Here is a 15,803-nt window from a genome sequence, read left to right as displayed (position 1 = left end):
ACAAGTATGGCAATGGTGTTCCTAAGATCACATGGCTTATAATCATGAATCTAGGATTATAGCTTTTTCATTCCCATTCTAGAATCTGTGCTCTTAACACCATGTTGACTCACAGTTGTTCTTTCTGTGCTCTCTTATCCTTACTGAAGCCATACTTTGGACGGACTCTCAAAAAATCAGAAATAATCATCAGTGACTTACTTTAGTCATGCAGACTGCCCCTGATAATGATCAAAAATAAGTCACCTTCTAATTAAGGTTATTTTTTTGCAAAATGAATTAACCATTCTTCTTTTTATTGATTTTCTTTCTTTTACTGATTTTCACCTTTGCCATAAGAATTATTTCCAGGATTCTGCCTATCTAGTTAGTAGTTCTTTTGCTGGTTCTTTATTCAGAAGAGAAGATGGAGGGGAGACAATCTTAATAAAGATGATGATTAAGAATGGTGGCGCTGTTTGGAAAGAATTATGTCCTCCAAGTTCTTATGTATGAAGCCCTAACCCCTGGTACCTCAGAATGTGACTGTTTGGAAGTGGGACTTTAAGGTGATAATTACATTAAAAGTAAGCTGTTAGGATGGGCCTTCATTCAATCTGAGTGGCATTCTTGTAAGAAGAGGAGACTGGGAGAGAAGAGCCCTGCATGCACGGAGGAGAGACCTTGCAAGAACACAGACAGAAGGCTGCCATCTTTGAACCAAGGAGTGAGACCTCAAGAAAACAGACTGGTAACACCTGAATCTTGGACTTCTAGCCTCCAGAACTGTGAGAACATAAATTTTTGTTGTTTAAAAAACAAACAAACAAAACAAACAAACAAAAAAAAAAAACAAAGAATGATGGTATTAGCAGCAACTAACTTACTGAGTCTTTACCATGAGCTAGGCATGTGTGCGCATACATTTGTTCGGTACATTTGTTCCTCATAAAAACCTTACAGTAGCTGCAATTATGATGCACATTTTACATATGTGAAAACTGAGACTTAGAAAGGTTAAGTAATTTGTCTAAAGTTACAGGTAAGACTAGCAAAGAGAAGTTACAGAATTCCAACCCAGATCTAATTCTAGACTCCACAGTTTAATGCACTTCCTATACCCAGTGGCAGTTAAAGCTGTCACTCTTAATCTAGTGGAAAGAAGAAGCACTCTGAAAGTAATTCACAATCAACACTGCGCTATTTCCTTGACCTCATCAAAATAACCAGACTGAGGTTACATACCTACATCATTTACAATTAATTTGACTGAGATCCTAGAGGTGCCACTTCTCTCTGGAAAATCTTGTGGTTCCCACTCAGTTATTCTCTCTGCTATTCTCTGCTATTCTCTCTTCTGGAACACTCTCTCCAGCCCTCTGATCCTGACTAAATTAAAACTTATCCTTCAGGGTGACTAAGAAAAGTTACAGATGTGTAATATAAACTCTAAATCAACCACAAAAATTTTAAAACAAAAAGGGAAAGCTAATAAGCCAAAGAAGAGACAATGAAGTGATTAAAAAACTTAATCCAAAAAAGTTTAAAAAACAAGAGAGAGCAAATGGAAAAGAACAGATGAGACAAAGAGAAAAATAAATCTCAAGATGGCAAATTTAAACCCAACCATAACAATAATCATGTTAAATGTAAATGGTCTAAACAGCAAGTGAAAATGCAAAGATTATGTGAATAAATTCATTAACTCAGATGAAATGGATAAATTCCTTGAAAGACACAAACTCCCAAAGATTAATCAATAACAAACAAATAAATTCACCATATTAACAGACTAAGAAAGAAAAACCACATAAACATCTCAATAGCTTCAAAGAAACATCTGGCAAAATCCACATCCATTTCTGATAAAAATTCTCAAAAATCTAAGACTAGAAGGAAAGTTGCTCAAGCTGGTAAAGGGCAGCTTTGAAAACACTATAGCTTATATCATAGCTAATTCTGAAAAGCTGAATGTCTTTCCTCTAAGATCAAAAATTAGGTAAGACTGTTGGTACTTATCACTCCTATTCAACAATATACTGGAGGTTATAGCTAGAGAGAAATACAGCAAGAGAAAGTAATAAAAGATATCCAAATTAAAAAGGAAGAAGTAAAACTGTCTATACTCCCAATTGGTATAACCACTTATGTAGAAAATACAATAGAATCTACAAAAGCATTACTAATACAAATGAGTTTAACAAGGTTACACAACACATATACAAAAATCAACTCTGCCATGTAACTGTATTTATTAAAAACATGTATTAGGTTAAAAGATATTTTAAAAGCATAAACTAAGACGCTTATAAAAATTTAAAGCATTTAAAATAAGCAAGCAAAATGAAATGGTAAAGTAGGTACATTTATATGTATGGCACTGGAATATTTTGGTGTTCATACTTGAAATGTGTTTTACAAGTTTCATTTGCTCCACTTATCTGTGAAGAAAAAATCTTCTGGTCCTCAATTCTTATAGAGTAAATGGATTATCAATTAAGAAAAGTGCCATATGTCAGAGACATAACTGGTGGCAACTAGAGTTTTGAACTACTGCTGTGCAAAAAGAGAGTCACCTGTTTTTCATGGAAGTCTGGTTCCCCAGCAAGAGGATTCAGATACACCTGCAGTAACAGCTTGAATCAGAGAAAAAAAAAATCTGGGGCTGCAGACAGATGGGTATATGAACATTTTAAACTACTCGAATGGCCTAGGGCAATGCTTTTAATTTAAAATTAAAATTAGAATTTTAAAGATAAATTTGTCTACATCTTGTTATAAAGGTAGGTGTAAAGCATAGTTTGAGTCAACTCAGTGAAATTCCATCTAAATGATTATATTAAAAATTCTAAGAAAGGAAGAAGACACACATACCTATGAACTCTCCCATACACATAATTTAAAGAGAGTCTTTTCAGGCCAGTGGTTCCCAAGCTTTGATGTATGTTATGATCACCTCAAGAGCTTTAAAATCCTGATGCCCAGGTCATAATACAGAAAAATCAAATCAGGATGAGGTGAGTGAGGAAACAGGCGTCAGTACCTTTTATAGATCCCAGATGATTCTAATGTTCAATAAAGTTTGAGAACCATTATTTTAAGGCAAAGTTTGACAATGCCTCCATTATCAAATTAATAACTTAATTTGGAGCCATTACAGGGTATTTTAAGTCTCTAACTGCCTAGACTGACTGAATTATCATAGGATGCTTCTTGGAGGAACAATCTGCGAAATGCCATCTTTGCATAGGGATAGAAAGACAGCAGTTGAAGTGCTGGAGACACTAAAAATACATGATTTAAAGAAAAAAAGGGAGAGGCGTGCTATTCAATTTCTGAACTCCTTAAAAAAGGCTACTCATGAACACTGAGTCACTTCTACTAGCCAAGAACAACTGTCTCTGACACTGACATTACAGCCCAAAGAGAAAAAGCATTCTCTGAGATTAATCTTTATTCTACAATGTACATTCTATATCCCAAGAAAGAACACTTGGGATATTTCCATTTTGACATACCACAATCTACCCTCCATCTATAATCCTTACCTTAATAGCAATAGAGAAGCCAAAAAAATATCTGGAGCCTCAAATAAATTAAGGGTGTGGTTCCAGACTTCCATGATGGAAAAGGTATACAGTCCACCCAGATTCGTGGGACAACAAAGATCTCTCAAAGGGTCACAATACAACAGATGGAATATGGTTGACAACAGACCATTTATAACCTCTGCTTCTTGAATCACTTATTGGCATGCCTGTGCCCAAACTTCTCTTTTTTCTTGCTTTGATGGAGATGTATTAATAGACATGGATGGGACATTTGGGGGTTAATGATTACAATGGACCCATACACCTGCTGTTAGAACACCAAAGCAGAGGTTAGTGACTCGACTTACTTTATGGCACATGTAGGATCCACCTTTCTTCACCCGGTCTTTCCCAGAAGGGGGGCCTTTCTGTGGATGAAAAGAAGAGAACTCATTAGTTCAGATAGTACAACTGCCCTTCCAAGGTCAGAGAGAGAGAGAGTATGTGTTAATCACTCAATCTTGTATGACTTTTTGCAACACCACGGACTATAGTCTACCAGGGTCCTCTGTCCATGGGAATCCTCCAGGCAAGAATACTGGAGTGGGTAGCCATTCCCTTCTCCATCCACAGAGCATTTATTTTAATCCAGCCAGCTCTCTCATAGTTGCCTAAATGGGGCACATGCTTTTCTGTCCCTGAGTCTTGCATCTGCACCCAAGCACCTTCTCTAATGCCTTCCAAATCCTATATTCTCTGAGGTCCAGCTCAAGTTCCCACTCTTCGGTGAACTCTGTGACTATCTTAAGCAACCCAAACCCCTACAGGGTTTTCTTCCTAGATGACTAATAGGCTGCCTGGCAACATCTCTTCCATCAGCTTCTCATGCTGACAGGCAAATTTATCCTGCATTATAACTGGCCTGCAGACCTAGACTGGCAAGCCTTTTTGAGTTATGTTTTTAAAATCCTACTATGCAACACCTTATACACCCTTTCCTAGCTGAATAAATAGATATAATTTTTCTCTCCAAAAAATTTTAGGTCAGGTTTACTGAGGTATAATTTATATAAATTTATACTTCTACAACATTTAAATGCACACTTATAATGAGTTTTGAGTTTTCAAACCCGGGTCTCCTGCATTGTAGACAGACATTTTACCGTCTGAGCCACCAGGGAAGTCCTATAATCATATAACCACCATCACAATCAAGACAAAGAATGTAGTTTATCTTTTTCAAAAACATTTATATAGTGCTTATTATGAACTACTGCCTGGAAAATCCCATGGACAGAGGAGCCTGGTAGGCTACAGTCTATGGGGTCACAAAGAGTCGGACACGACTGAGCGACTTCACTTTCACTTTCACTTTATTATGAACCAAGTAGGGCTCGAAGTATTTTGCAAGTATTAACTCACATGATTTCCATAACAACTTCTGAGATTAAGCAAATGTCAGAATGAGGATTCACCCTGAGACAGCCTGGTTCCAGAGCTTAGAGACCAAGAGTATAGGAAACTGAACGGGGGCTTCCACTATAATGAGAACTGAAGCCAGAAAGAGCAAGCCAAGATGTAAGACTATTTCTTCTAAGGAGGGCTTAGGAAAAACTGCAATAGAAATGAAGGCTGTAAAGTTTTAGTTGCCAGGGTCAAAAGCCTCATGATTACATTAGCTATGCAAAGAGTATCTGAGAGCTACCAGTAAACTCCTACAAACCAGAACCACATCTGGGAAGTCTGAGAGGGATAAGAGTTTTTTGCTTTTCCTTTGTTACACAAAAACAACTAATGATACAGATGTGGAAAATTCTGAAAGCAATGGGAATACCAGACCACCTGACCTGCCTCTTGAGAAACCTATATGCAGGTCAGGAAGCAACAGTTAGAACAACAGACATGGAACAACAGACTGGTTCCTAACAGGAAAAGGAGTATGTCAAGGCTGTATATTGTTACTGTGCTTATTTAACTCATATGCAGAGTACATCATGAGAAACGCTGGGCTGGAAGAAGCACAAGCTAGAATCAAGATTGCCGGGAGAAATACCAATAACCTCAGATATGCAGATGACACCACCCTTATGGCAGAAAGTGAAGAGGAACTAAAAAGCCTCTTGACGAAAGTGAAAGAGGAGACTGAAAAAGTTGGCTTAAAGCTCAACATTCAGAAAATGAGGATCATGGCATCTAGTCCCATCACTTCATGGGAAATAGATGGGGAAACAGTGGAAACAGTGACAGACTTTATTTTGGAGGGCTCCAAAATCACTGCAAATGGTGATTGCAGCCATGAAATTAAAAGACGCTTACACCTTGGAAGGAAAATTATGACCAACCTAGATAGCATATTGAAAAGCAGAGACATTACTTTGCCAACAAAGGTCCATCTAGTCAAGGCTATGGTTTTTCCTGTGGTCGTGTATGCATGTAAGAGTTGGACTGTGAAGAAAGCTGAGCACCAAAGAATTGATGCTTTTGAACTGTGGTGTTGGAGAAGACTCTTGAGAGTCCCTTGGACTGCAAGGAGGTCCAACCAGTCCATCCTAAAGGAGATCAGTCCTGGGTGTTCACTGGAAGGACTGATGTTAAAGCTGAAACTTCAGTACTTTGGCCACCTCATGCAAAGAGTTGACTCACTGGAAAAGACTCTGATGCTGGGAGGGATTGGGGGCAGGAGGAGAAGGGGATGGCAAAGGATGAGATGGCTGGATGGCATCACCGACTCGATGGACCTGAGTCTGGGTGAACTCTGGGAGTTGGTGATGGACAGGGAGGCCTGGCGTGCTGCAATTCATGGGGTCGCAAAGAGTCGGACACAAATGAGTGACTGAACTGAACTGAACAGTGCTTATTTCAGTTTTCTTTTTTCTTTCAAAGTGTGAGTTGCTCAGACGTGTTCAACTCTTTTCATTCTCATGGACTGTAGCCCTCTGCCTATGGGATTCTCTAGGCAAGAATACAGGAGTGGGTATGCCATTCCCTTCTCCAGGGGATCTTCTCAACCCAGGGACTGAAACCAGGTCTCCTGCATTGCAGGCGGATTCTTTACTGTGTGAGCCAACATGAAATCTGAGTTTTCCTTTTCCTTGTCAAAGGCCCAGATCTAAGTGGCAGAACCTAAAAGAACCATGTTTTCTTCAAGCATAGTTAACACACTGACTGGAAAACAGTATGTTACTGTTTTCCAAGAAAACAACTTGTGAGCAGAACTTCATGTTTTCTTCAAAGCATTTTCATGTACTTAAAAACTGTCAAAGACCAAGCCACTGGCTATCCTTCATTCCACTGCAAGGCCAAAGTTATTTCCATACCCTTAACTGCTTTATGTTACACTGTTAAACTTATTGATTACAAATGGGCAAGTTATAAATGAGAAGAACTACATCTGAAAATAATGATTTCATACCACAGCATCCTTTCCAGGACTATCTGGAATCTGACAGCCATTACAACAGAATCTGCTTGGTGCGTTTATTATTGTATAAAAGTAGCATAATCACCCAGAATTCACCAAAGCAGAGATGAAAGCATTTATAACTGTGCTGTTATCCCACAGAATGGCCACTCTCTCCTACATTAAATTTCTTGCTTGGGGATTCTTGCATTGCACTGCTTCAGGTGGTTCTCTGCATGCTGGGTTATGATGTACCAAATGGCAGTCTAAATTCTGATTAAAGTTGCTCACAGTATATGCTGGCATGCAAGATTCAATTCTTTTGTCAAGTTAAATCCAAGAACAAGAAGGAGCTGATGTGCTAACAGGAAGGAGCGAGAACAAAATAGTTCCCTCTCATCACCATCTCATATGAACTGAATCTTCAATCAATAAAAATGACGTTCAACAAAGTGACACACAAGTCCTAATGAGAGTCACCCCAGGCTGATAAGACCACAGAGGTTAATACAGTCCTCTAGGTAACTGCTCAGCTGATCCTTATAAATAAAACTATTTTTGCCAGAAAACATGATGCAGGATTACAGGATTAGCTACATCTGTTTGAAATGCTTACCACTTTGCAAAACAAACAAAAAAACAGAAAAATTACTAGCAGTGCGTAATGAGTTGAATAGTGCCCCCTCCCTCAAGTTCATGGTCACCCAAAGCCTCAGCATATGACCAAATTTGGAAATAGGGAGCGTGCACATTTGTAAATTTTGTGTTAGTTAAGGTGAGGTCATATTGGATTATGGTGAGCTCTAAATCCAGCGACTGGTGTTCTTGTAACAGGAGGAAAGGATGCAGAGAAGGTCATGTGAAGATGGAGGCAGAGACTGGGCTGATGTAGCTACAAGCCAAAGAATGCCAAGGGCTCTGGGGAACTGCCAGAAGCTAGGAAGAGACAAGGGAGGATTCCAGAGACTGAAGGGAATATGGCCCTGTCAGGACCTTGGTCTCAGACTTCTAGCTGCCAAAATTGTGAGAGAATAAACTTTTGTTTTTTCAAGCCACCAAGTTTGTGGTAACCTGTTATAGCAGCCCTAGGAAACTAATATAAGGGGGAAATGCCTCCATTTCTTTTTGCTGAAGAAAGGATCAATAAATCAAAATTAACATCATCTCTCACAGTAAAGTCTGTTGTTGTTCAGTTGCCAAGTAGTGTCTGATTCTTTCTCAACCCCTGGACTCTCAACCCCTGTAGCCCGCCAGGCTCCTCTGTCCATGGAATTCTCCAGGAAAGAATACTGGAGTGGGCTGTCATTTCCTTCTCCAAGGAATTGTCCCAGACCAGGGATCGAACCTGGGTCTCCTGCACTGAAGGTGGATTTCTTACCACTGAGTCACCAGGGAAGTAGGTTAAAACAACTTAAAGGAGCTACAGACTGTAGTGTCTGAATACCTCACCTTTCTGCCTATATACCTGGTAAGAAGAGAGGCTGCTGTGCCCAAATGACCTCGACCACCAGTATTCAAGAATCAAAGTAAAAATACACACTGAACACAGAGATTTTGCTCAGAAACAGAAAAGAATCCATGTGAAAGCTGATGATGGTGTTGAGTTCTTCTATATCTTTGCTGATTTTTCTATCTAGTTATACTACCAATCGCTGAAAAACAAGCATTATCATCTAGACTTAAAACTGCAGGTTAGCCTATTCTTCCTTTCAATTTTATCAGTTCTTGCTTCATAGGTTTCAGGTCTTTTCTGGGGCATGCGTATTTAGCATTATTACATCCTCTTGGTAGATTGATCGTTTTATCATTAAACAATGCCCTTCCCTGACTCTGGTAATTTTGCTTTGAAGTCTACTCTATACAACATTAAAACAGCTATTCCTGCTGTTTTCTGATTAATGTTTACATAAAACATCTTTTCGCATCATTTTGTTTTCAATCTATTATATCATTGTTTGAAGTGAGTTTTTTGTAGAACTGTATCTAGTTAGGTTATGTTTTTTAATCCACATTGCCAATGTGCCTTTTAATATTTAGACCATTGTGCTTTCAATGAAATTCCTGATATTTTAGGACTTAAGACAGCCATTTTGTTGTTGCTTTTGTCTGTTCTCTACTTTTTGTTTTCTTTTTTCTGCATTCCTGTGGCAGAAAGATTTCTCTAAAGAAATTCATTTTTATTCATTTACAATGCTTAATTACAGTTTGACATATATATTTAATATATGTATATTCATTAAACATATAACTTAAATATATATTATATAGTACATATTACAAGTATTAAATATATATAATGCTTAATTTATACATATATAAAACTGATAAGATATAAAATATTAGTCTACTGGTATTATTTTACCAATTCCAGTGAAGTACAGAAAATTTACCTCCCTTTATATCTCTTTAGCTTCCCCTGTTTATAACTACATTAAATAATTCTTCCAAACATATTTAGAAACACATCAACATCATAATTTCTGCTTCAACTATCAAACAAAACTTGGAAATCTTGAGAGGACAGCCTACTATATGTACCCATATTTTTCCTACTATGTTCTTTCTCCCATCCTGATGTTCAAAGGTTCTTTCTTGAATCATTTCCTTTCTGTTTAGGGAACTTCCTTTAGACATTCATTTAGGATAGGTCTGCTGATGACAGATTCTGTAGTTTTCCTTCATTTGAAAATGTCTTGATTTTCTTATTCCTAAAAGACATTTCATTAGATAAAGGATTCTGGGTTGGCAGTTTTCAGTTCCAGAAAAACATCTATTTCTGCTTTATTGACTATGCCAAAGCCTTTGACTGTGTGCATCACAATAAACTGTGGAAAATTCTGAAAGAGATGGGAATAGCAGACCACCTGACCTGCCTCTTGAGAAACCTATATGCAGGTCAGGAAGCAACAGTTAGAACTGGACATGGAACAACAGACTGGTTCCAAATAGGAAAAGGAATACGTCAAGGCTGTATATTGTCACCATGCTTATTTAATTTATATGCAAAATACATCATGAGAAATGCTGGGCTAAAAGAAGCACAAGCTGGAATCAAGATTGCCGGGAGAAATCTCAATAACCTCAGATATGCAGATGACATCACCCTTATGGCAGAAAGTGAAGAGGAACTAAAAAGCCTCTTGATGGAAGTGAAAGAAGAGAGTGAAAAAGTTGGCTTAAAGCTCAACATTCAGAAAATGAAGATTATGGCATCCAGTCCCATCACTTCATGGGAAATAGATGGGGAAACAGTGGAAACAGTGTCAGACTTTATTTTTTTGGGCTCCAAAATCACTGCAGATGGTCACTGCAGCCATGAAATTAAAAGACGCTTACACCTTGGAAGGAAAGTTATGACCAACCTAGATATCATATTCAAAAGCAGAGACATTACTTTGCCAACAAAGGTCTGTCTAGTCAAGGCTATGGTTTTTCCAATGGTCATGTATGGATGTGAGAGTTGGACTGTGAAGAAAGCTGAGCGCCGAAGAATTGATGCTTTTGAACTGTGGTGTTGGAGAAGACTCTTGAGAGTCCCTTGGACTGCAAGGAGGTCCAACCAGTCCATTCTAAAGGAGATCAGCCCTGAGTGTTCTTTGGAAGGAATGATGCTAAAGCTGCAACTCCAGTACTTTGGCCACCTCATGCGAAGAGTTGACTCATTGGAAAACACTCTGATGCTGGGAGGGCTTGGGGGCAGGAGGAAAAGGCAACAAAAGAGGATTAGATGGCTGGATGGCATCACCAACTCGATGGATGTGAGTTTGGGTGAACTCTGGGAGTTGGTGATGGACAGGGAGGCCTGGCGTGCTGCAATTCATGGGGTTGCAAAGAGTCAGACACGACTGAGCAACTGAAGTGAACTGAACTGAACTGAATACATAAAAAATATCATGTCCATAAGGAATATGGGGGCTTTCCTGGTGGCTCTGGGGTAAAGAATCTGCCTGCAGTGCAGGAGACCCGAGTTCGATTCCTGGGTCATGAAGATCCCCTGGAGCAGGGCGTGGCAACCCACTCCAGTATTCTTGCCCGGAGAATCCCATGGACAGAGAAGACTGGTGGGCTGCAGTCCATTGCATCGCAAAGAGTCAGACACAATGAAGCAACTTAGCATAAGGAATACAGGGGGAAAGTATTGCGTCACTTCTTCTGCCCTTTATTAGGATTTCTGACGAGAAACCCATACAGTGTCATTCACACTGGCTTATCCCCTACAGGTTAAGTGTTGATTTTCTTTGGCTTTTTTAAGATTTTCTGTCTCTGGTTTTCAGACATTTAATTATGGTATGTCTTGGTATGGATTTCTTCAGGATGATCCTATTTAATGTTCACTTAGCCTCTTGACTACAGATTTAAGTCTCCTCCCAAATTTGTGAAGTTTTCAGCCATTATTTCTTTGGGTAACCTTTCACCCCATGCTCTTTCCCCTATCCTCTGGGACTCCCAAGACAAAATTTTAGATGATCTTTTTTAACAATCACAAAGTTCCCTGAGACACCATTTATTCATTTTGTATTTTCTCTCCAATATTTATATTGAATAATTTGTTTTTGTTTCCAGTTCACTGATTTCTTTTCCCCTCAGTCCCTTTCATTCTGCTGCTGAACCCATTCACAAAGCTTCTATTTTGGTTATTCTGTTTTTCAGTTCTAAAATTTGCTTTTAGTTCCCATTTATATTTTCTATTTCCTTTCTGAAGTTTCTATTCTCTTTTTTCATTTGTTTCAAACATGTTAGTATCTATTGACTGTCTTTCTTTCATCTAGTTTGGTATCTCCCCTGTTCTTGGTATGACAATTCATTATTCAGTTGAAACCTGGCTAATGTTTATATGTTACATGACTCTGGCTCTTTTTTTCAAAATTATTGTACTACTGAGTTTCATTTTACTGTTTTAAGTTATTTATTTTTTTGTGTTTGGCTGTGCTGGGTCTTCACTGCTTTGTATGGGCTTCCACTCATTGCGGTGGCTTCTCCTGTTGTGGAGCACTGGGCTCTAGGCGCACAGGTTTCAGCAGTTGTGGCTTGCACGCTCTAGAGTGTGGGCTCAGTGGCTGTGGCACACAGGTTTAGTTGCTTTGTGGCATGTGGGATTCTCCTGGACCAGAGATCAAATACACGTTCCTTGCACTGGCAAGAAGATTCTTATCCACTGTGTCACCAGGAAGTCCCTCTGGCTCTTACTCAAACATTCTGTTTCAGTTGGCTTTCTTTGGCACCACGCTGACAGGAAAAGGGAGAGAGCCATCTCATTACCGCCAGGTGTAAGCAGAAGTCCGGGCTCCCCACTCAGTCTCCACTATCACCTCAGAAGGGACACTCTTCACTTACTGCTAGAGGAGGTGAGAGTTTGCTCCCCATACAACATCCACTTGCAGCATGGGGAGGGTTGGTCTCATTACTGCCAGCCAAGGATGAAAGGCCTGGCACTACCTGGCCTTCTCTGACACCATCCTGACAGGTAGGTTATGGCACCTCAACCAGCCTGATGAGGGTGCATGAGGTCCCTCTTGGCCTGTGCAGGCACAGAAGAACAGTTGTTTTTCTATGGTGCCACATGGAGTAGGGTGGTTTAGTAAGTCTTTAACTAGAAGTCTACTGTGTTTTTAGACTGTTTCCTACTTGCTCCTTTGGCTGGAGAGAGTAGGCTTTTCTCGAGACTTGGTTTACACCTCTTGGCATCTGGAGGTTGATGGTTTCTTCAGCTCCAAGTCTTGGATATATGGGGCAAAAAGAAAAATCTATGGAATTCACCACCATGTCATTCCTAGGGTCCAAGGTCTGCAGTTACTCTGCCATCTTTACACCTTTCAGGGACTTTTTATGCTCCTTTTCTAGATAGGGTCCAGAGTTTTAATCATATTTAGTAGGAAGAACAGGAAATCTATGTCTACTCCGTTTTCCTAGAACCAAAGTCAGACTTCCTTCACATTCATTTTTTAAAGGATAGTTTTGCTAGATATAGAAGTCTTAAGTTTGTTTCTTTTTCCCCAGCCTCTTGACTATATCACTCTACCATTTTCTGAATTCTATGGTTTCTGATGAGAAAACAGTCACTAATCACACTATTGTTGGCCTGTATGTGATAAGGTACTTCTATCTTGCTGTTTTCAATATTTTGTCTTTCAGCACTGTGACTATGACATGTCTAGGTATATTTCTCATTTATGTTTATCCTGGTTGAAGTTCACACTAAAGTTCTTGGATCTGTAGATAATTTTCATCAAGTTTGGTATTTAGGTAATTTGGCAAAAATGGTTTATCCCTTTCTTGCTCCCATCTCCACCTGGGACTCCTATTATACATGTGTTAAAATCATGTTCAAATGTTTGATACCGTCACACAGGCCTCTGATGATCAGTCCCAATTTTTTTTTCCCTCTCTGTTGTTTGGTTTAGAAATTTTCTTTTGACTTACCTTCAAGGTCACTGATTGAGGCATCCTACCATTTCTAATCTGCTACATGTTAACTCTTCATTTCAGTTATTATATTTTCAATTCTAGAAATTTCACATGGTTCTTCTTTTTTCTTTTCTATTTGTCTGTTGTGAGTCTCTGTTTATTGATTCACATAGTATTTTCTACCAATTCTTGAATATATTTTCTCTTAGTCCTTTAAATATAATAGCTGCTTTTAAGCCTTTGTTAAATCCAATATCTGTGCTTACTCAGTTTCTACTTAATCTTTTTCCCTGGTATTGATCAGTTTCCTGTTTGCATATTTATTGCTTTTTAGGTGAAAACTAAACATTTCGATTACTTAATACACATACACATACACATATGTAGTGAAAATATTATTTGACTTTGCACTACTCTCTGTTCCCCTTTCCTGGTACAAATGACATCACAAACACCCAAGGAGAAAACTGAAATTCACTATCTTCAATTTGACAATGACAGCTGGCCTGTATTTAATAACATTTGTGAGAAGACCTAGCAATTTGGTGAATATCTTAAACACTAAATACTGTTTTCATCTGCAGATTTGATACTGCCTCAGATCAACCAATGATAATAATATCTTTGAAAAAGCAATGGACACCCAGTAAAGGATGAAATTAAGACAAAGTCAGGCCTATTTCTCAAAGTCTTCCTCCATTTCACTACATTCTACCCATCTGCTCAAGCAAGAATCATGAGGAGTAATTCTTGATTCCTCCCTCTCCCTCAACCCCACATCCAGCTGGTCTGAGCTCTTCCTCCAAAGCTGATCTCAAATGGATGGCAGCTATCATCTCCATAGTAACCACCCTGCTCCAAACCACCTGCTCCATGTTCCACCTGGACTATTACAACTGTCTCCTAAGAGGTCTTGCAACTTCCAAAATGGTACCCAATAGGAGCACAATGATATCTGTTAAATAAATAGAAACTATGCCACTGTGAGAGAAGCTAGACAAAAAAAAAATAGGTACACACTGTACATTCATCTAGAACTCTAAAACATACAAAATACAAATTAATCTACTATGACAGAAAGCAGATTAGCAATTGCTCAAGTATTAGAGGCAGAAAGGGCAAAGTGGAGCCATTACCAAGGGCGTAAGAAAATTTTGGGGTGATGGTTGTGTTCACTACCTATACTATGGTGGTTTCATGGATACATGTGTATATATATTTATTTTTTGATCAGTATATACAGTTATACTCAGGTGGTACAGCAGTAAAGAATCCACCTGCCAATACACGAGCTACAAGAGACAAAGTTTCGATCCTTGGGTCAAAAAGATCCCCTGGAGAAGGATATGGCAACCCACTCCAGTATACATGCTGGGAAAATTCCATGGACAGAAGGGCCTGGCAGGCTATAGTTCATGGGACTGCAAAGAGTCAGACATGACTGTGCATGGCACACACACATATAATTATTTATATATATAAACTGGTCAAACTGTACACTTTAAAAATGTACAATTTATGCAAATTATATCACATTAAAGCTATTTTAATGAAAATAAACAAATTTTTAAATGATGGTATTTTAAATAAACTATGAGATATGAAATTGATTTCAAATAATCCAGGGGAGAAGGAGAGCAGGCATGAGTGGACAGAAATACAGATGAAATTAAATTAGCCATGAGCTGATAATTATTAAGTCTGGGTATGAAGGACATGGGGATTTAATACACCACTCTCTCAGCTTCTGCATGTTTGAAATTTTCTATAATAAGAACAATTTTTAAGTTAAATGACAGAAAGCATACACCAGAATAAGCTAAAAGAAGAAAAACTTTCAGAGCCCCCAAATGTTAGGAGTCCAAAGTTTCCTCAGAAGTTTATTTATAGGGGGTTTGGAGTTTAAAAGGACAGGTTTCATTCTCCACCTTCTGATCCTGAGAAGCATGCATTGTGCCTTGAAAGCTAAGTCATCCTCGCCCTGACTGGCTAAAAGCTGTGCTCTCTGCACACCTGACTTCTCATCAAGCCTTTAAGCTATCTTATCATCCAGGTTTCCATAGGCTTAATTTTGGCATTCTTAAGTTCAGGATTAAAGAAAAATGATCTTATTGCCGATTTGAAGCACTTCATGCATGTTAAAGCAACACCCTTGTTAAATCACCCAGTACTAAGCAATAGGCAGCTCAGAAACACACCAACAGGAGCAGTTTTTTTAACCTTTTTCTTCTAGCATCTGCTTGTGTGTCTCCTAAAAGGAATTTCTTTCCAATCACCTCAACTATTTTTCAAGAAACGAACTCTGGGACTTCCCTAGTGGTCCAGCAGGTAAGAGTAGCCTTGCAATGCAGGGGACGTGGGTTCCATCCCTGGTTGGGGGACTAAGATCTCACAAGCTGCAGGACAGCTAAGCCCACGTGCAGCAACTAGAGCGCCTGTGTGCAGCAACTAAAGAGCTTGCAGGATGCAAGGAAGATCCCACAGGCTTC

At 38.9% G+C, this 15,803-nt stretch overlaps 1 protein-coding gene across 5 annotated transcripts in view; it reads right to left on the bottom strand.

Annotated features, from left to right (window-relative positions):
• SUMF1 (sulfatase modifying factor 1) overlaps positions 1-15,803 on the bottom strand; it is a 93,804-nt gene that overhangs the window by 11,441 nt on the left and 66,560 nt on the right. For all 5 annotated transcript variants that reach the window (XM_086366631.1, XM_086366632.1, XM_086366633.1 and 2 more), the window contains one exon: positions 3,878-3,937. In XM_086366631.1, the coding sequence (XP_086222757.1) occupies positions 3,878-3,937 (60 nt within the window). The remainder of the gene's footprint in view (positions 1-3,877; positions 3,938-15,803) is intronic.

This window comes from Bos grunniens, chromosome 22 (genome assembly GCF_055505025.1).
Source record: "Bos grunniens cultivar Pamir isolate PY7600 chromosome 22, Bosgru_T2T1.0, whole genome shotgun sequence".
NCBI classification, from domain to species: Eukaryota; Metazoa; Chordata; class Mammalia; order Artiodactyla; family Bovidae; genus Bos; species Bos grunniens.
This window is presented reverse-complemented; position numbering and strand designations above follow the sequence as displayed.